The sequence below is a fragment of the Arachis hypogaea genome, chromosome 5 (assembly GCF_003086295.3).
Source record: "Arachis hypogaea cultivar Tifrunner chromosome 5, arahy.Tifrunner.gnm2.J5K5, whole genome shotgun sequence".
Taxonomy (NCBI): domain Eukaryota; kingdom Viridiplantae; phylum Streptophyta; class Magnoliopsida; order Fabales; family Fabaceae; genus Arachis; species Arachis hypogaea.
The window spans coordinates 36740639-36760612 of NC_092040.1; the positions used below are offsets into that span (position 1 = coordinate 36740639).

The 19974-nt window shown below is 33.9% G+C and overlaps 2 protein-coding genes and 1 pseudogene across 2 annotated transcripts; all 3 read left to right on the forward strand.

Annotated features, from left to right (window-relative positions):
* Positions 1-1098: 1098 nt before the first annotated feature.
* LOC112803452 (F-box/LRR-repeat protein At3g26922) lies at positions 1099-3005 on the forward strand. The gene is made up of 2 exons (XM_072236520.1): positions 1099-1248; positions 1731-3005. Exon 2 carries the CDS (start codon positions 1764-1766, stop codon positions 2916-2918), a length of 1155 nt encoding a protein of 384 aa, XP_072092621.1. The 5' UTR covers positions 1099-1248; positions 1731-1763; the 3' UTR covers positions 2919-3005.
* Positions 3006-8562: 5557 nt separating this feature from the next.
* Positions 8563-11686, forward strand: LOC112803454 (cell division cycle protein 48 homolog; annotated as a pseudogene).
* A 6245-nt stretch (positions 11687-17931) lies between these two features.
* LOC112801240 (uncharacterized GPI-anchored protein At3g06035) lies at positions 17932-19442 on the forward strand. The gene is made up of 2 exons (XM_025843865.3): positions 17932-18311; positions 18680-19442. Exons 1-2 carry the CDS (start codon positions 18227-18229, stop codon positions 19189-19191), a joined length of 597 nt encoding a protein of 198 aa, XP_025699650.1. The 5' UTR covers positions 17932-18226; the 3' UTR covers positions 19192-19442.
* The last annotated feature ends 532 nt before the right edge of the window (positions 19443-19974 follow it).

Sequence of the window (19974 nt, forward strand, 5' to 3'; positions counted from 1 at the left end):
AATTTTACTTTGTTTGGATTTAAAAAAAAATAAATAGAAGAATTTAGTTTTGATAAATTGTTAGTTTAAAAATAATTACATGTATATTTAATTATATTACATCATTTTTTTAAAGAATTATTTTTTTTTTTACATTAATCGTCTAAATAGACATAAAAAACTAAATGTGATTAAACAATTTATATTGTAAATGTATTAAAATTAAACTTTAAATAGAATCATTAGAAAAAAGTATAAAATTTAAAAATGTTTTGAGAAATTATTATTTTCAAGGTGTATATAAAATAGCTTTCATTAAACAATAATTATTTCTCATCATAAATAGTAATATATTTACCAAATATATATCCTGCAATATAGAGTAGAATATCAAAATTTACAAGTTTAGTTGTATTTGTAAGGATATTAAGATGGTAAGTGATTAAGTTAAACGTTTTCGCTAATATTAATATAAAAGACATGATTAAATATATGTAATTTTTTTAATGGAATTTCATGAAATTTAGTTTCTAGTTTTATTATGATAGTTATCTATAAAGTATATTGTGATTCATCAATTAAAAAATGCATAAGCTAAAAAGGATTCTTTTCATTTGTTTCTTACCAAGGAATCGTATTTTATAGAAGTTAGTAATATAATCTGACTGCTATGCATACAAAATATTTATTTTGATACCAACGGTTTTAAAAAATTATTTAGTTTGGCATTTTTTTAATCTGAATTATTAATTTGCTATTACCAATTTTCCAATTTGGCTTATGAAAATAATTTTAAATTATAGTAAGAAATTTAATAGTTATATATTATTCGTGTGAAAAAATATACTCGTATATTTAATTGCGTATTATAATATTAAAAAAATTAATTGCGTTTTACATTCATTGTATGCATAGACATCCTTTGGTCAAAAGCAAAACTTCCTTAACCTAGCCATTACCTGAAATGGTTGAATTAAATTAATAAATTGCCAAGACTTCTTTTCAAAAGAAAAATTTATTTTATTATTTTCCATTAATAAAAAAATGATTTCAATATACTAAGCCCATTATAAATAGTGCATCCTGTAAGAATTATTTTATACCACACTCGATTATTAACTCCGTTGATGGTTTAGTCTCCTTTGCCCCTTCAAAGAAGAGAGAGAGAGAGAGAGAGAGCACACAGTGCTTCTCTGCTTCTCTCATTGCCATTGGCGCCAAGAGTTCCTCTGATACTTCCCATCTTTCTCCCTTTTAGCTTCAGGCCAGGTTTACAATTCCTTCCAATGTCCTTCTTTTGTTAACCGTTTTTCCTTCCTTGATTTCTTCATTCTTACTTCTATAGCCTGAACTCCTTTAATTTAGTCCATTTTCTTGTGCTGCTGGTTGGTTTCACCGTTGTATCTGTGTTTGTCGTTAACATGTCAGAAAACTCATGATAACTGCATGCTGGTTATGTTGTAATAAGGGAGAGGTTTCTCAATCTCTCGTGTTAGAATAGAAAAGCGATCATTTTGCTGAGCTTGCACTGGGAGTGCTGTGGTTTCAAAGATTATTAAAACGCATTGTGGCTTTGTTGTTGTGGTTGGTGGTGGTGTTGGTTTTGACGTGAATGATTGTGTTAGGGTTTTCAAATTCCATTTTTATACCCTTCCTTGGGCCAACATGGATTGTTTTATGTTTATGGTTGTTTCTCAAGGGTAAAGATTTCTTGCATTTGTTACTTGTAATTAATTAATTAATTAATGCAGGCAAAGCGGTTAAAAGGAAGAAGCTAACTAAGCATGGGTGACGAAACATGTCTGAAGAAGAATAAGAAGAAAAGGCTGAACCGGCGCAAGGAAGAAAATAAGGGTACCAATATATCGGATCTACCCAACGCCCTTATCTGTGAGATATTATCCAACCTTCCCACCAAAGAGGCAATTCGGACAAGCGTGCTATCCAAACATTGGAGGCATCAGTGGAAGAACATCTACAAATTTGAGTTGAAAGAAGAATCACATGACAGGAGAGAAAACTTCAAGGACTTCGTCAAGAGGTTACTCAGGGGATGTAACAATTCCTTGTCCCTCAAGAAATTCTGTCTCAGCTGCGAGGTGGGTGAGGATGCTGCTCTCATTAATATATGGCTCACGGCCTTCATTAGCAGCGGAATTGAAGAGCTGATTCTTGATTTCGAGAGTGTTACGGAGCAACTGTACTTCCCTGAAGGCGTGTTTAATTCCCCAACGCTCAAAAAGTTTCATCTCAGCATGCCCTTCGCCCTCATCCTTCCTCTCAACTATAACTTCAAGAATCTAAAGGAATTGACTCTCAAACATGTTGTGTTCCAAGATGGGCCCTCAACACAGCAGCTCTTCTCCAGCTGCCGCTCCCTCCAGGACATGACCCTTGTTGACTGCAACTGGATGAATGTTGGAACCGTCTGCATTTGTTCTCCCTCGCTTCAGAGCTTGACAATAAGGGAATGGAATGATGATGATGAAGAACAAGAAGAGGAAGAAGAGGAGAATGGCAGAAATCAGCTTCCTTCTCAATGCCAGATAGTGATAATTGGATCTAAGTTGAAGACATTTTCATACGATGGTGACATGGCAAACCATTATTTCTTTTATTGCACAGGTTCCGTAGTGAACGCAAGTGTTTGTATTCGCGCATGGCAAAGTAGTTTGGAGAATGCGTTTTTCGTGTTCAAAATGCTGAAAGCCTTCCCGAGTGTGGAGAAGCTGTCCATCACCGACGCCGCCATAGAGACACTGTGCCACGCGCCCTGTCTGATCCAGCATCTGCCTCGCTTCAACAAGCTCACGCAGCTTCAAGTCCAGACGGACATGCCAATGAACTTTCCCTGCGCAGCCTTCATCACCATACTGCGCAACTCACCATGCCTTCAAACCCTTGAGTTTGATAATAAGGTAACCAATGATATATATTAATTAATTACTACTTATGTATATTAGCTTGATTGTTGCAACTGAAATTGTTTATTGTTAGGGGATCTATGCGGCTGAGGAGGGAGACGGTGCAGGTGCATTGAGCATACCAGCATGCTTTGGGTCACATCTGAAGAAGATCACCATACATGGCTTCTCTGGAAATTCGTTGGAGCTGAATGCGATCAAGTATTTGCTGCGAGCGATGCCGGTGTTGGAGGAATTCAACATTTACAGCAGTGCCTATGTTGTCAACTCAGTTGGTGGGGTCGACAGGTTGGAGGATTTGTACAACAAGATTATTGCCTTTCCTAGAGCTTCCCAGGATTGTGATCTTTATTTGGAGTAATGAAGAATGCAAAACAATATATCGTAAGATCATATCTTAGAAATAAATAAATCAATTGTAGGGTTTAATTAAATAAAGGGTTTTAATAAAAGCCTATTATTGTTTCTTCTACTTTACTACATGATGAGTTTGCCATTGCTGGCACTACACACACATATATCCTTCAATGCTCATGCTAATTTCTCGGCCTTCCTCATGTGCTTGTACAAAAATGACAAGGATTTCTATTATCTCAAAAAAATGTTTAATCTTCTATGCACTCATATAACGAATAAGAATGATACGAGAGATTTTTATAAGGTGGTAACATAGATATTTTAAATTAAAACTTCTTTTATGATTTTGCATTCGTGAAATATGTTTCATTTGGTTTCATCAATGATATAAAAGCGGCTACTTTCACGACATAATCCAAATACTTCCTTTTTCCTTGATGTCTTCTAAATACTTGTATAATTGAATAGTTGAATCATCAATGGAGTTTAACTAAATCTAAATTTGTCTCTGCAATCAATTAATAATGTATAGTCTATATAAATTTGATTTAGCTTTTGCAAATTTTAAACTTATGATGACTAAAAATGTTCCAAAACACCCCATAAATTAATTTTGAGGGTTGAGGTGCTTATTTAAAATTAACTAGCATTTTTGTCCGTAATAATATTACAAAAATATAAATTTTTTAAAATTAAGTTGACATTGTTCTTACATAGATTATGGCAAAAAAATATATAAAATCAAGGGATTACTTTTAGAAAAAGGTCGTAGAAAACAAAAGTCTACTACAAAAAAAATATTGAATATCGTCGAATTTACAGTCAAATTCATCATGTCAAAATATTATCGGCGGATTCCCGTTTTCGACGATAAATTTACTGATAATAATTAGAAGAAAAACAGAAAAAATAGGAGCGACATTTAGGTCGGATTTATCGGCGAAAAAATCCAATAGTAAATCCACTTAGTGGAATGCTGCATTTTAGTAATCCATAATATATTACCGTTGGATTTGATCGTCGATAAATTTAACAGTAATTGTGTCCTAAATAACAAACCGCAAAATCCTCTTTCCCCTCATTTGAATTTTTCTCTTTCTCTAACTCTCTCGCCTCCCACTCTCTCTACCCCTCTCATCTCTCTCCAGCAGTCCCCTCCTCTCCGGAAGTCCCCTTCTATGTCGGAAACTCCCTCCTTCTTTAGCGTTATTCATCGTTCTTATCATCACCGTTATTGATACTAGATTCTGGCGCTGCTGTTGACGCGCCCTCTTCTTCTCGGCGCTGGTGCTCGTCTTCAAATAATGCTTATGAACTTTCCTTTTTCTAAAATAGAAATAAGATCTAATTTGTTATTATAATTTTGATTCTGATTTGTTATTATAATTTTGTGTTTCTTATTTTGATTCTGATTAGTTCTGATTTGTTATTATAATTTGGTGTTCGTTATTTTGTTTTGATTTGTTCTTATTCTACTTAAATTACAAGTTTTAAGGTGTTGTTGATTAAGTTATTGGTTTAATGATGAACAAATTAAAATACCTAAGTAGTTGAGAACTTAATAATTAGTCAACTGATGATTAAGTTATTTTGGATATGTAGTGGTTGTTTTTAAGTTTTTAAGTTTTAATTTATGATTGAGGTTGGTTGAATTTGTGGGAATCGTAAAGATAAATATATGTCTAATTTTAGGAAAAATTATGCCAGAATTTTTTTCAAATAATATAAATGTATGCATAATTTGTGTTATATTTGATGATTTATGTGATTTAATTAAAGAGTCTATGAATTTATCTTTATTATTACATTATTTTTGTGACTAGTATTAATTGATGAGTGAACTACCAATCCGGTCCCTGTCCATTTCTCAAAATGACAACGCGACCTCTTACAATAAAAATGATTCACTTCGGTTACGTTCCTGTCCTCTACTTCCGTGACATAACGCGGTCTCTATGGATGTTTCTCCGTCAACTCTGAACAAAAAATGCTAACGTGTCAGGTTTAGAAATGGATAGGAACCTAATTGTCTCTAAATTCAAATTGGTTAGGAGTTTATTTGTCCCTGTTTTTTAAACAATATATTTTTTAAATTTTTTTATTAATTATATTAATATTCTTTTTTTAATAAATTATTAAATATATAGTATAATAAGTATAAACTAATTAATAAATTATTTAAATTTAAAAATATTATTTATTATGAATAATTTTTAAATATAATATTTAAATATATATAAATAATAAATATTAAAATTGGTTAATAAATTAATAATAATAACTTTATGATATAGATCATTTTTACAATAAAATAAAAACTAATGAACATATTATTTAATATATAGTAAAAAAATTTTGAATAATAATAAATTTAATTTTTTTTAGCTCTTTAAACTAAATTAATAGATTAATAATATTATTGATGTTTTGAGTTTGTTGAGTTTATAAATTGTTTTCATAATATATATATATATATATATATATATATATATATATATATATATATATATTATGTTTTATTTCATTTAGTATTAGTAGCCTATTCATAGTGTATTTTAGTACAAAAATATCAAATAGAATTATTATTTAGTTTAAAGAGAGAAAAAGTTAAATTTGTTATTACTCAAAAAAATTTATTATATATTAAATAATATATTTATTATTTTTTATTTTATTATGAAAATTATCTAGATCATAATACTAATATTATATCATAGAGTTATTATTATTAATGTATTAATCATATTTTAATATTTATTATTTATATATTTAAAAATTATATTTGAGAATTATTTATTTAGTTTCATAATAAATAAAATTTTAAATTTGAATAATTTATTAATTAGTTTGTACTTATTATACCATATGTTTAATAAAATATTGAAAAAAGAATATTAATATAATAATAAAAATAATTTGAAAAAGATATTGTTTAAAAAATAAGGACAAATAAATCCCTAAATAATTTAAATTTAGAGACAATTAGCCCCTGTCTATTTGTGAACCTGACACGTCAACATTTTTTGTTCAGAGTTGACGGAAAAACACCCACAGGGACTGCATTGCATTGTGTCACAGAAGTAGAGGACAGGAATCGAAGTGGATCATTTTTATTGTGAGTGGTCACGTTGTCATTCCGAAAAATAAATAAGGGCCAAATTGGTAGTTCACTCTTAATTGATATGCTTTTTGTAGACATGACGAGAGGTAGGAGTGGCAATGAAACGGATAGGGGACGGATTTTTGCCCTACTCGATCCCACCCTGCCCTTCTTTCATTCCACTACTACTTGCCCCCACCTTTACCTGCGAGTAGTAGGCTACTCTATCATAACCCGCTCTGCAGATACCCTCCCCTCCCCCACCCACCCACTTACTGCAGATACTCTCCCCCATCCATTTAAAAATTAAATAATATTTTAATTTTTACATATTCAAAATTAAGATAAAAACTTAAAGAGTTAATAAAAATTAATGTTTGATCGCTAAAAAATTTAATATCATAATAAAAAAATTACATCATAAAATATAAAAGAATCTTCAAATTTTTAAACCTTATTTTTCTATTACTTTTTACATTTTTATTATCATTAAAAATTTAAAAATCAAGATTTAAACCTAAAAATCAAAAGAGGTAATAATTAATCAGATTGATTAGTATTATATAAAAAATTAACATAACACAACAATGAATAATCAATTATTGAAATTTCAATAAAAAATCAATATAACACAACACAACATATAATTTTCTACCTGTATGCATTCATGGGAGCTAAAAAAAACAAACAAAATGAAAATAACATAAAAAGTTTAGTTTCAGATAAATCAAAGCTATTTTTTTTTAATAATAAGCTTTTAACCAACACTTTATAAAGGCTATAAACAATTTTTAAATTAATAACTATGGAGCAACAAAAATTACACTGCGAATTTTCTTATCATAGTTGAAACTGTAGTGTTTTTTTACAGAATGCAAAGCCATTTTGGCAATACTAATAATAATAGCTACACAACACTTATGGCAAATTCATGCTAATAAATAATTCTTACATCATGAATACAACTTTAATAGCTTCATAAACTTAGGAACTTTCATAATTAAACACTCATTCATGAGTATTTTTAAATCTACATTTTTTTCAAGCATAGCCTATTTTATGAATAGGTTACGGTTTTTTTCGTATTGCCTTTTTATATGAGAGAAAAAGATACACAATTGTGGCATCATTTAAAAAGTGTAACCTTAAGTATTTTAGAAATTATTTATAAAGCGTAATTATAGGTTGATATCTATAGGTTCACTTTTCGTATCAAAGGAGATGCTTTTAGAGAGTAGCCTATTTATTAAGTTTTAGGTGCGTTTAAAAAGTAATGCCTAATATGTCTAGAGCAAAAAATTTGACACTATTTTCCCTCTCCTCTTAACTTTTTTCCGGTGTAAAGCACACACACTGTAAGCTAACACTTGGTGAAAATTTTCATTCCCTCCAAAGCTCAGAATTGAAGTCACCCTTTCAGTAGAGAAGAAAACCCTCCTGCTCTCCTGCACCGCGAGAAGGAAACCCTGCCTCCTGCACCGCGCGAAGAGCGTGAAGCCTCACCGTCACAAAGATCATCGCACCCCAGTCCCCACTCATCACTCAGCGCCACACCGTCGTGAAGATCGTGAAGCTCACACCGTCGTGAACCCTCCTGCACTGATCGTCGTGCGCCGCCCATACCACCGTCGTGAACCCTCTTGCACTGATCTCCGCACCACTCACCGTCACCTGCGCCCTCTTGCCCTCTTGCATTGATCGTCAGCTGCGCCCTCACCATCGTCGTCTCTGCGCTCACATCGTCGAGAAGGTATTCTATAGATTTCCGTTTGGTTCTGAAATTTGGGTGGTTTAGAGTTCCAATTTTAGGGTTTTTAATTTGGGGGTTTGGTATAATAATCTGGTTTATATGCAATTGTGAAATGTGAATTGATGAACAAGCCATGTATTGTTGATGAAAATGCATACTATTTATTTATTTCCATCCGCGTCTACTCGTTCTTCTTGCCTCTGCGCATTCTGGTTCCTTTCTCCTTTGAATCTGCTGCTGCTTGTGCAATTTGATAATGAGCATTTTTTTTGAATGGTTGAGTATATGGCTAAATTTATTGCTTTAATCATTAGGTGCTGTGTTAAGGAAGAAACAAATTTTTTTCTGCAACCCAGCATGTTTAAGGAGAGTCACAAGCTTCTACTGCTGTCTCTGGACGAGAAATCCACAGGCTGCTGTTAGGGAGGTCTAGAAGACGATGGAGGCATAGGATGCCAAATGCTGACAGGTAAATTCGGAGATGAACTACATAGATATGGGGAGTAAGCTTCGCTTCTGTATTAGTGTGTCAGATACCTTGGCATGGCTTGTTTTGTTGCTTCTGCATTATTGTGCCAGATACCTTGGCATGACTTGTTTTTTTGCTATGCCAAACGATTTTTATTATTTAATTAGCAGAGTATAGAAGTTGAGACCCTGTTCTGGTTATATTGCTATCTTATCTGTCGACTGATATTTGCATCACTTTACTAGCTTCTTTTAGCTTTTCGAATTAATTGTTTTAAAAGGCAATGCAATTTCAAGGCGCTCACTACCTCCTTGATTTCTAGGTTTAGCATATCAATGTCATTATTATTTTAGATCACATAGGTTTGGACTGGCTGGCTGTCATTAGATCACAGAAAGTGGTCAACTGAATAGGGTATTTACTGAAATTATTTTTGTGATAGAAAAGAATTTCAAATTTGTTTCAGGCAATATGCAAAAGAGAAGGTTGTTACTTGTTAGTGGATTAGCAACTTATTTGGAAGGTGAAAATATCCTGGTAGCTTTCTCATGTAATTTCGCCTGAAATTCGAATGAGTTCTATTGCACTTTGCTACTTGCAGGGTGGGACTGTTTTCGGCTATGACATTAGATATGGGAATACTTCTTGGGGTAAGCCTTTCAACATCCTTTTTGACTTTTTACAATGACTTGATGTTTTTAAAACTTTTGGAACTAAGTCTATTTTTTTATTAGATCACTTGTGTTAACAGGAAAAATCAATTAGTATTGTATATTACAGCCTGCTTTTCAACATATTTCTTGTCAAGTTGTTTCTTCGAAAGCTTTTTAAGAAAGGTGGTGGATGAATTTTCAGGAAATCAGGGAAGAAGGACTACTCAACGGCGATTCTTGAGCGGAAGAAGTCGCCGAACCGTCTTGTGGTGGATGAAGCTGTCAACGACGACAACTCTGTCATGTCCATGCACCCTGATACCATGGAGAAGCTCCAGCTCTTCTGTGGCGACACTATCCTCATCAAGGTCACTTTCTTACCCTCCTCTATCTTACTTACCTTCCTCTTGCTGTGTCTTAGCTCTTAATTGATTTATTCGATTCCCCACAAAAAAGTACTGTTTTTCAGAGTCTCTTACTAGGGTGCTGTTTTGTTCTTTCTTAACGGATGGTGTTGTGAGATTTTGAATTTTATACTGTGGAGTACTAGGCCATGTATACTAAGAAGAAGATCATGATTGATTGACATGGTTACAAATAGAGTTGGATTAAATTTAAAATGTTATTTATTTGTATCTAATGAAAGCATTTCGAGTTTGGAGTACAACTATCATAATGTCTTAAAGTTTTAATTAATTTATCTCTTATATTTGTTGATTTTGTTCTTTGTGTTGCAACTTCTAAGTCAGATGGGGTTTTTGATTTGTATATGTTTGCAGGGCAAGAAAAGGAGGGATACTGTTTGCATAGCTCTTGCTGATGACACCTGTGAAGAGCCCAAGATCAGGATGAACAGAGTTGTGAGGTCGAATTTACGGGTTCGTCTTGGAGATGTTGTGTCCGTGCACCAGTGCCTTGATGTGAAGTATGGGAAACGTGTGCACATTCTGCCTATTGATGATACCATTGAAGGTGTCACTGGCAATCTGTTTGATGCTTTCTTGAAACGTGAGTTTCTACCTTGAGCTTCTCTTAAGTTGCGGGTTTAGGGATAGCTACTTAATTTGACTTGCTTTATGAGCTTGTTCTTAGTGATGAGTACTTTAATTTGAGTATTTCTATTAATGTTATAAGACTTCGTTACTGATTGTCAGCGTGTTTTGCAAAATTTCTTACCTCTCTTAAAAGTCCTTACATTCACATTGCTTGTGTTATAATTATAGCAAGTTATTATTATTATTATTATTATTATTATTATTATTATTATTATTATTATTATTATTTGGAGAGACAGTAGTCTTGGCTTGTCAAGCTTCGTATGATTGATTGTCACCTTTCTTGATATTTGATTGAATTGAATTGATTTAAATGCATGCCAAACTGACTTAGTAGCATATATAGAATCTACAATCTTCAGTTTCTTGGACGACATTGATATTACATATGGAATATGATTATTTTGGTGCTTGTAAAATATTATAACTTTTTAATGTAAATTTTGCAGCTTACTTCTTGGAAGCTTACTCCTTTTTAATGTAAAAGGAGATCTATTTCTTGTCCATGGAGGGATGAGAAGTGTGGAGTTTAAGGTCATTGAAAAGAGAGGATGAAGAGAGGCTGGATGAAGTTGGATATGATGATGTGGGTGGAGTCAGGAAACAAATGGCACAAATTCGTGAGTTGGTAAAGCTTCCCTTGAGGCATCCACAACTCTTTAAGTCGATTGGTGTGAAACCACCCAAAGGTATTCTACTTTATGGACCCCTGGTTCCAGGAAGACACTGATAGCAAGAGCTGTTGCTAATGAAACTGATAGCAATAGCTGTTGCTAATGAAACGGGAGCTTTCTTCTTTTGTATAAATGGACCGGAGATTATGTCCAAACTGGTAGGAGAGAGTGAAAGCAATCTGAGGAAAGCATTTGAAGAGGCTGAAAAGAATGCACCATCCATCATCTTCATTGATGAAATTGATTCTATTGCACCCAAGAGGGAGAAGACACATGGTGAAGTTGAAAGGAGGATTGTTTCACAGCTTTTGACTCTTATGGATGGATTGAAATCTCGTGCTCATGTTATCGTTATTGGAGCTACCAATCGCCCAAACAGCATTGACCTAGCATTGAGAAGGTTCGGTAGATTTGATAGGGAAATTGATATTGGTGTTCCTGATGAAGTTGGCCGACTTGAAGTTCTTCGTATACACACTAAAAGCATGAAGCTCTCTGATGATGTAAGTTTCATTGTCTCTTAACTTTGTTGGTGTCTATACACTCTATCAGGTTGTGCATGCCATGCTGTGGCTCTGGTTGTAGGTTGTTCATTAATTCTTTAATGTTCTTAAATTTTCTGTTGCTTAACTCTTGCGCCGTTGTCCTAAAGTAGTGAAGAGTATATTTGAGATGTATGAATTTTTTGTTGCTTAAATAATAGTGAAGAGTATATTTGAGATGTATGAATTTTTACCATTAACTTCATTCTAGTATTTTTGGATCAATATTATAGATATATTTTGGTTAGAGATAATTTGTATTATATAAAGAAATTATTTAGTATAATTATGTATTTATTTTTATTTTGTAATATTCAACTCATTTAAATAAAAATGCAGAATTATTATACATGTAATCATATTAACTATTATGTTGTATTAATATATATATATATATATATATATATATATATATATATATATATATATATATATATATATACAGAAAAAAAACAAGACCTAAGACTACACTTATATACAGTAGCTATAGTATAAAAAAAACGAGATTTAAGGCTACACTTATATACAGTAGCTATAGTATACAAAAAAAGGACCTAAGGCTACGCTTATAAAAAGTAGCTATGGTATACAATGTGGCTACGCTTTATAAGTGATGCAGTAGCGTTGAAAAGCGTAGCCTATTCTGGAAAAATGAAAACTGAAAAGCGTAGCCTTTGGTCTTGGACAGCATCACTTGAAAAGCGTAGCCTATTTCCAAATGCCAAAAGCGTAGTCCTTGGTGCAAAAAAGCGTACTCTTTGAGAATAGGCAACGACCAAATAGGAATCACCCCAAAAAGTGTAGCCGTAGCCCAAAAAGCGTAGCTGTAGCCTAAGGCATCATTTTTTTCACTTTTGACTACACTTTTCAAGTGTACCTGAATGGGTATTTTTCTTGTAGTGAATTGTATCAATATACTAATTTTATAATAATGGCAGGCTTAATAATTATAAATTATCAATTATAAAATTCTACTAGAACTGGTCTAGAGATCTTTTAGTCTGAATCAGCCTCAAAAATAGAGAAACGAAGTAAATTAGCAAAAGCCTCACTCTTAAAAGCCCATTAAGTTTCATATCTTTTCTAATTAAAATTACAAGTGCCCAAATCAATTCAATGACTAAATATCTCATTATCTCTCATAGATATAGATCTTTAATAATCACAACATTTTGTGGGTACTGTGACCAAGTGCAAGTCACAAGAGATAAACTTAACCTAACAAACAAGAGTATTGAATATTGATATAGAAATGAATTGAAGAACAAATCAAATAATCAATCAAGAACTTCCAAAAAAAAACATACAAAAAGCATAATTGAAATGAAAAGTAACTCATTTTCTAAAAATATTCAGATTCAAACATTCAGATTTAAGAATGCAGATTTTTTTACACATTCGCAGTGTGAGAGAGAGACAGGAGAAATTTACCAGTTACCACAAGCAAATAGACAGGAGAGAAAGACGGCGACACAGGAAGCTACAACGGTTAGAGGAAAGGGGCTTGATAGCGACGACGACTCGACGACTGGTTCGATAGCACAACGACGTCGACTGTAACACCCTACTACACAGAGTTTTACGCTTAAGTCATAGAACAGAGGTAGTGTGGTGTTACAGACCTCTAAACAGCAAAATAAATACATAATAGAGAAGGGAATAATATACTAGGAGCCTTGAAACGAAACGGATAAGCAAAATCATAAAATGAAAAGCGCAACGCTCAACGGAACGGATTACTTGCGTGCTAAGAAACCTAATAGGAATATGGTAAGGATAAGCAGAAGAATAAAGGAAAGTCAAGGAAACAACATAACTAGCCCCTGATTCAACCTGCGAAGCTAAGGCTGGCCGGAGTATATATATATATATATATATATATATATTATGAACATACATAAGTATCCCCAAAATACATCAAAATACCAAAGTAAACTCCTATCTCTCCCTCAACCTCTAAGAGGAGCAGCATACATAAGTTACTTGGAGAGTAAGCTAAATACATATATACCAACAGAAAACCAAAATCCACCCAAGGACTACTTCGCTTTCCAGGATCCAGACGCCTAACGAGGAGCCTCTCGACTTGCATCTGAAAAATAACAATACAATATGGAATGTGAACTGGAGGTTCTCAGCATGATAAAAGTGCCATGCGTATAATAAATAAGGTCCTGAGAATGCCTTAGGCAGTCCTAGAACTTCGTTATTCAGTTATTCAACTTAAGTACTAAATAAAAGCTATAAACATGGGTAGGTATTCTAAATCTACCTAACTTACTCAAGTTCAATCCTAACCTAACACCAAACCATTTCTCCATCTCCTCTTTTCCTCCATCATCCATAATGCAACAGATACAAACAACCAATCAAATTCATGCACAAGTAATGAGCAGATAGTACAAATAGCAAGTATAACAGGTAGCAGATGATATATATCAATTAGGCAAACCCAGGTAATCCATAGCAATCAAAACAAATAAATTCATATGATGCATGTCTATTCCAAGGCTGATGGGGCCCATCTGTCGGTTATCCAGCCAACCCACAAGTCCAAAAATCTTAGACTGTCCCCCGTCGCGTATCCCTAAGAGTCTATGCATAGAGTTCACATTCATTCATCATATAATCACTCAATGGGGGCTATCCATACCCGAAAATTTATACGTGCCCGGTCACCCTTACGATGTATGGTCAACAAAGTATTGAGATTCAACCTGGAACACGTGGTGGCGAGCCATAGTTTTTACCCAGAGAAACTCGTATCTCAGATATCATTATTCATAAGCCATGGCAATTTCATTATCAATACATCATCAATTTTCAAGCCTTAGCGTTAAACTTCGTTAACATACTTATTTCCTTCATAAAAGCCACCATATACAACTTTCTTCACCCTCAAGTTACCTTGTTTTTCCTAGCTTCTTTTATCTACTGGACCTAGAACCATACTTTAAGTCTTAAAGGGAAGAAAATGGAGGTTTAGAAGTGGAGAATTTGTTTAAAAACAGTCAAAACCGATTTTTGCAGCAGGTAGCGTCCACGCGTACGCGTGAGTCATGCGTACGCGTGAATATGCACACACGCGTACGCATGCTTCTCGCGCATGCGTCGCCAAAATTCCATGCCACGCGTACATTTGAGCCACGCGTACGTGTGGGTGGGTGTTTTTCAAAAATGGGCAGAATGCCCAGAAAGCTTGCAGCAAACCAGTTTTGGCCATCCTAAACACATATTTAAACACTAAACTTGCAACGTCCATAGCTTTTTCTACAAAATTTCGTTTTCCACAAAGTTGATATCAATCAAAAGCTCTTAAAACCATCTTTTATTTGCAATAAATCACAGCTCAATCCAAAATTTGTAGAGTAAATTATGGACCTTCAAGTTCACCCAAAAATCATTTTTACCAAAACACTTCCAAACCTCAGTTTCACCACATTCATAATTCCTTACCTATAAAACATGCATTTGCTAACATATCCATTTCCACCTTATCAACAACCATTTTAAGCTATCTTTAACCACTCTAATGAATCATAATCTCAACTTGCATTTAGCATATACCACATGTACATATACGAACAACCCTTCGCAAACTCCATTCCATTTATGCAATATCAACCTTTCACACACAATATTCCACCAACACATTACCAATCCATTAATGCAATCATCAACCCTCACACATAAATTAATCCATCAACTCACATAACAACTCTTTAATAGCAAACACCAATCATAATCATCAATATATATCAACACCAACACAACCCATTATAAGCAAGTCCAAGAGCATAAAATTAATTACCTCAGTACCTCATAATTCCAATATATGTTCATCAACAATTTTATACTAACAACATTACAAAGCTACTCATTAAATGTCATTAACAAATTCAACTTATTCTATGGTTCTTCTAACATAAGTTTTCACAACACCGTAAATATTAAACGTGCGAAACTTAAATCATACCTTGGCCGATCACTTAGTTCACCCAAGGCAGCCTCACAACACAAAATTACTGCCCCTCCAAGCTCAATTAAAACAGCCCCAAACCAAGTTTTGATCACCAACAAGCCTCCGATTACTCCCAACTCAATTCCAATGCTTATATACCCACTCAATCTACACCTAATACATATACATGTTCCAATTTCATTTTCCCATTATAAATACAAGATTGAGATAGGGTTAGAGTGTTCATACCATACCCATATGCTCAATAGCTTGAGCCCGTTGAGTCCGCAAATCCCAGAAGCTAACTTGAATCTAGAACACAAAAATTGGACAAGATTCACTATAGGTTTTTAATTTCACCAAAGAAAGAGGGGTAGAGATTTTGAACTAAATATGAGACTTACCAATGAAATTGTTCGAATAGAAAAGGTAGAGCTCGACGCGCTGAGCGCGTGGCCTCAAACGGTGTGGCGATCAGAGCCTGGATGGAGGAGTTATGGTGGATCAAAGGTTGTGAGGGTTCAGAACTCCTCCTCCCTTCCCCAATTCTGTTTGTGTTCGTTGCATGCAATGGGGAAGAAGAAGAGCTACTGTTTTGTTTAAATGTTTTGGTCCGGTTAGACCCGCGGGCCCGTTTTGGGCTCCGATTTAACCGGTTCGGCTCTTCTGGTCTAACTTTGGGCCAAATTATCAAAATTGGTATCAAAATTCTCGTTTTGACGAGCTCTATCATATTTTAATATTAGTTTTACATTTTTAGTTTTCCTAATTAAAATTCAATTTATTAACTAATTATTTACCGATTTTAGCGAGGTTTATATCGACCAGAACTAAGTTTAACTGTGGAGAAGAAGTGACTTTAAAGAAGAAGTGACCATCAGGTCTCTGTTAGGGTTGCGGTGATGGGGTCTAAAGGTATAAGTATGAGGCTGTGAGGAAATCCGACCTCACCCTGTCTCGCTCAACCACCCGCCATGGTTGAACCTTGTCCCGCTTTGGGTCGGGTTTAAACCCTCCTCGACTGGGTAGGGGCGATTCGGATACTTGCGAGTTCGGGTACTACTGCCACCCCTAACGAGAGGTAAGAGTGTCACAGATCGACCTCATGGTCGTAGTAGAAAGATGGGTTCGTTATTGTGTCATTGATTATATCATCATTGTAGATGCACCAAATTAGTCATTCACTTTGCCTTAAGTGACTCATTTTAGTCGTTGAAATTGAATCGTGTATCAAACTAGTCCATTCACCAATTTTTTCTTTTTTTTTAATTCAAAATTATCAATATCTTTGGACGCACTAATTTCAATTCTATTTTTTCACATATCGTTTAAATACAAGTGCTTTCATAAAATATTTTAAGATTTTAATTTTAATTATATAATTTTTTCTATAATAATTTGATATTGATAAATTTTGTAATACATAAAAATGTTATTAACTTATTATAAAAAACATATGATTAATTAGATACATTTTTTTATCTAAAAATACGTATTTTAAACAAGAAATCAAGAATCAAAATACACATTTTTTTCGGTTCTTATAAAATACATGTTTCTTGTTGTGTGTAAATGGGCTATATATTAAAAACATTTCAAATACTCTCACTATCATTTTCAACCTCTTTCGTCTAGGCTGGGCTATATTAAAAACACTTCAAATACTCTCACTATCATCTCCGACCTCTTTAGAGATGGTATTGAGGGTGTTTGAAATGCCTTCACGTCAACTCCAAGACAGCGGTTAAGGGTACCTACAAGAGAAAAAATATTTTACAAAAGTACTTGTATTTAAACAACATGTGAAAAAATAGAATTAAAATTAATACATTTAAAGATACTGACAATTTTTATTTTATGAAAAAAGACTAGTAAATTGACTAATTTGGTGTATTTCATTCAGTTTTAGGGACTAAAATGAGTCACTTAATGTAAAGTGAGACACTAATTTGATGCATCTACAATGATGACATAATGGATAACACGTGAACGAATACTGTAGCGACACATGATACAAACTGACGCGTGACCAAATAGCATTATAACACGTGGCACAATCGTCCACGTCAAAATGCATCACTGGTCAACATATCATCATACTATTACACGTAGCCAAACTATAGAGTGATACTTATGATTAACAATCTACGTCGTCAAGCCATATCTCATGCTATTAATAAAAAATGAGCTAGGAATTAATATGGTGTACTTTTATCAATTTAAGAGACGTAATTAGCACAATTAAAATTTTAGATACTATTTTAGTACACGATGCCAATCTCAAAAGATCATTTTGAGAATAATATATACCTCAAAATAATATTATACCTAACAAGATTATGTAAAGGATTCGGAATAAGTTTTTTTATAACACGACAATGTAAGGCGTGGTGTATTTGAGAATTTTTATTTTTCTTCAACCGACACAAATAGGCATATATAGTTCGTAAGTTGTAAGTTGTAACTAATTATTGTTCCGTAACTTAAAAGTTTATTTGGAACAAAGCTATGTTGTAGTGTTGTACTTTGGCAGAGGCAGTATACTAACGGCTAGATTTGATTGTAATTATTATAAATTAAAGATTAGATAAAAGACAGCAAGAAAAGAAGAGAGTGGAGTACATTAAGCATTAAGGCTTAAGAAAACAATGTGGTTGAAGTGAGTGTATTTAACTTGGTTGTTAAGTCCTCGTCTTCCCTCTGATCTGCATCTGCAGCTGTTCTAGTTTCATTTCAGTTCCAAACTGCAAAGCAAAAGTGCAATGAGGCTATTCCGCTTCGCTCTGCTTCTCTCCCTCACCGTTTCTTCCACTTTCTTCTGCATTCACCCTGTTCAATGCGACCACGGTCAGTACTCTTGTCTCTCTCCGATCAGCTAACTGCCTTGCACTTCTTATTATCATATATCATGCCTCTTTCGAGCTAGATCTGACATTTTTCATGCTGATCTTATGGAATATTTGTTTAATTTGTCGGACATTAGGGTGCCATTCACTGCCCTAATTATCTATGCATGCTCCTAAAAATCTTTGATCTGCTAATGGAATGTACTTGTGAATTAAAGAACCTTTTGATAGCTGCAACTCATTTAAGTTTAAGAGAAATGCCTTTTCGGATCACAATATATGCATTGATGTGATGCTGTTTACAATCTAATAATTAATAATATTCATGTAACCATGCTCACTAGATTTGTTGACATTTTGCAACTGCAGGTGAGGAAGATGAGCTTTTTCTGGAAATCAACAAGTACCGGGCATCATTGAACTTGACAACTCTGACCAAGAATGAAAATGCCAATTGCTTGGCAAATGAAATGGCAGACCAATTTAAGGATCAACCCTGCACAAATAGCACAGGTGCTAATACAGTACCAGGGACAGAGCCTCAGTTCCCCAACTATCCACAACATCTAAGAAAATGCCACTTAAATGTTTCCAACACAAGGGATGGATCCGTAATGCCTGCTTGTGTGCCTGGCCTAGTCCCCAGCCTTGTCCTCGACAATTTCACTCGATCTCTCTACTCCGGCAATCTCAACGACTCAAAGTATACTGGAATAGGAATTGGCTCCGAAGATGACTGGGTTGTTGTTGTACTCACAACTAACACTTCTGAAGGAAGCTTTGTTCCTGGGACAGATGACAACAGTAGTGCCAATATCATTTCTAAATTTCAATTCATTTACTTTATAGTGCTCTTTTTAGCTGCTAGCTTTTTCTTGTGATGAACGAGAGGATGCTGTTCATATGCTACCACCATCAAGATCCTATTAATCTCAGATGAAAATATTGCTTTTTGTTCCAGCATTGTGCAATGCTAGACAGGAGGGCTAGATCTAGATTATAGCATTGTTATCATTCTCATTAAGATTTCTTTCTTAGGTTTGGAATATTATTTACATTTGCCAAATCAGAATACATGGCAATAAAGTGTACCATTGATAGTACTTTAATTTTAAAATGGAAATTCTTTTGAGGTTGTTCTTGTTCTTGAATGCACAGTTGCGAAACCATCTGGTTCACTTTAAAGGAGAGTAAAATTGACAAGTCCATCTTTGCGTTAGAGGCATAAACATTAACCATTACTTTGGGCACTTGCTCGGCTTGAAGTTGCAGAGCTGCATTCTTCTGTAATTCTCTTGCAAGTAGCCCTTGTTGAAATGAAATGTTACCAAAGAGATTGATCTAAATGGAAACAGTCAATTTCAACTTCCCTAAGTTGCTATGTTGTCAACATTATTCAACGAATGATTGGTCTTGAAAATTGGTTCTCTGTGTCTCTGTGATATAGATCTCACGGTTATCATTTTCTGAAGGAGTAATTTAGAAATAAATAGCTATACATATTTGAACATATAACATTAATAATCCTAATTCTTTTTTATGTATACATACAGTATGCTGAATCCCTTTCCTGTGACTTTAAAAAATTGATTTGTCTGCGTAAGTTATAACTATAACTATATACATATATAGTCCGTGTTAGTTGAACATATTCATTTTTCAAA

Bases quoted from the DNA above. Each gene is read 5' to 3' on its own strand.
- LOC112803452 (XM_072236520.1), top strand. From the start codon at position 1,764: ATGGGTGACGAAACATGTCTGAAGAAGAATAAGAAGAAAAGGCTGAAC.
- LOC112801240 (XM_025843865.3), top strand. From the start codon at position 18,227: ATGAGGCTATTCCGCTTCGCTCTGCTTCTCTCCCTCACCGTTTCTTCC. The intron at 18,312-18,679 runs GTCAGTACTCTT...TTGCAACTGCAG, and splicing joins CCCTGTTCAATGCGACCACG to GTGAGGAAGATGAGCTTTTT.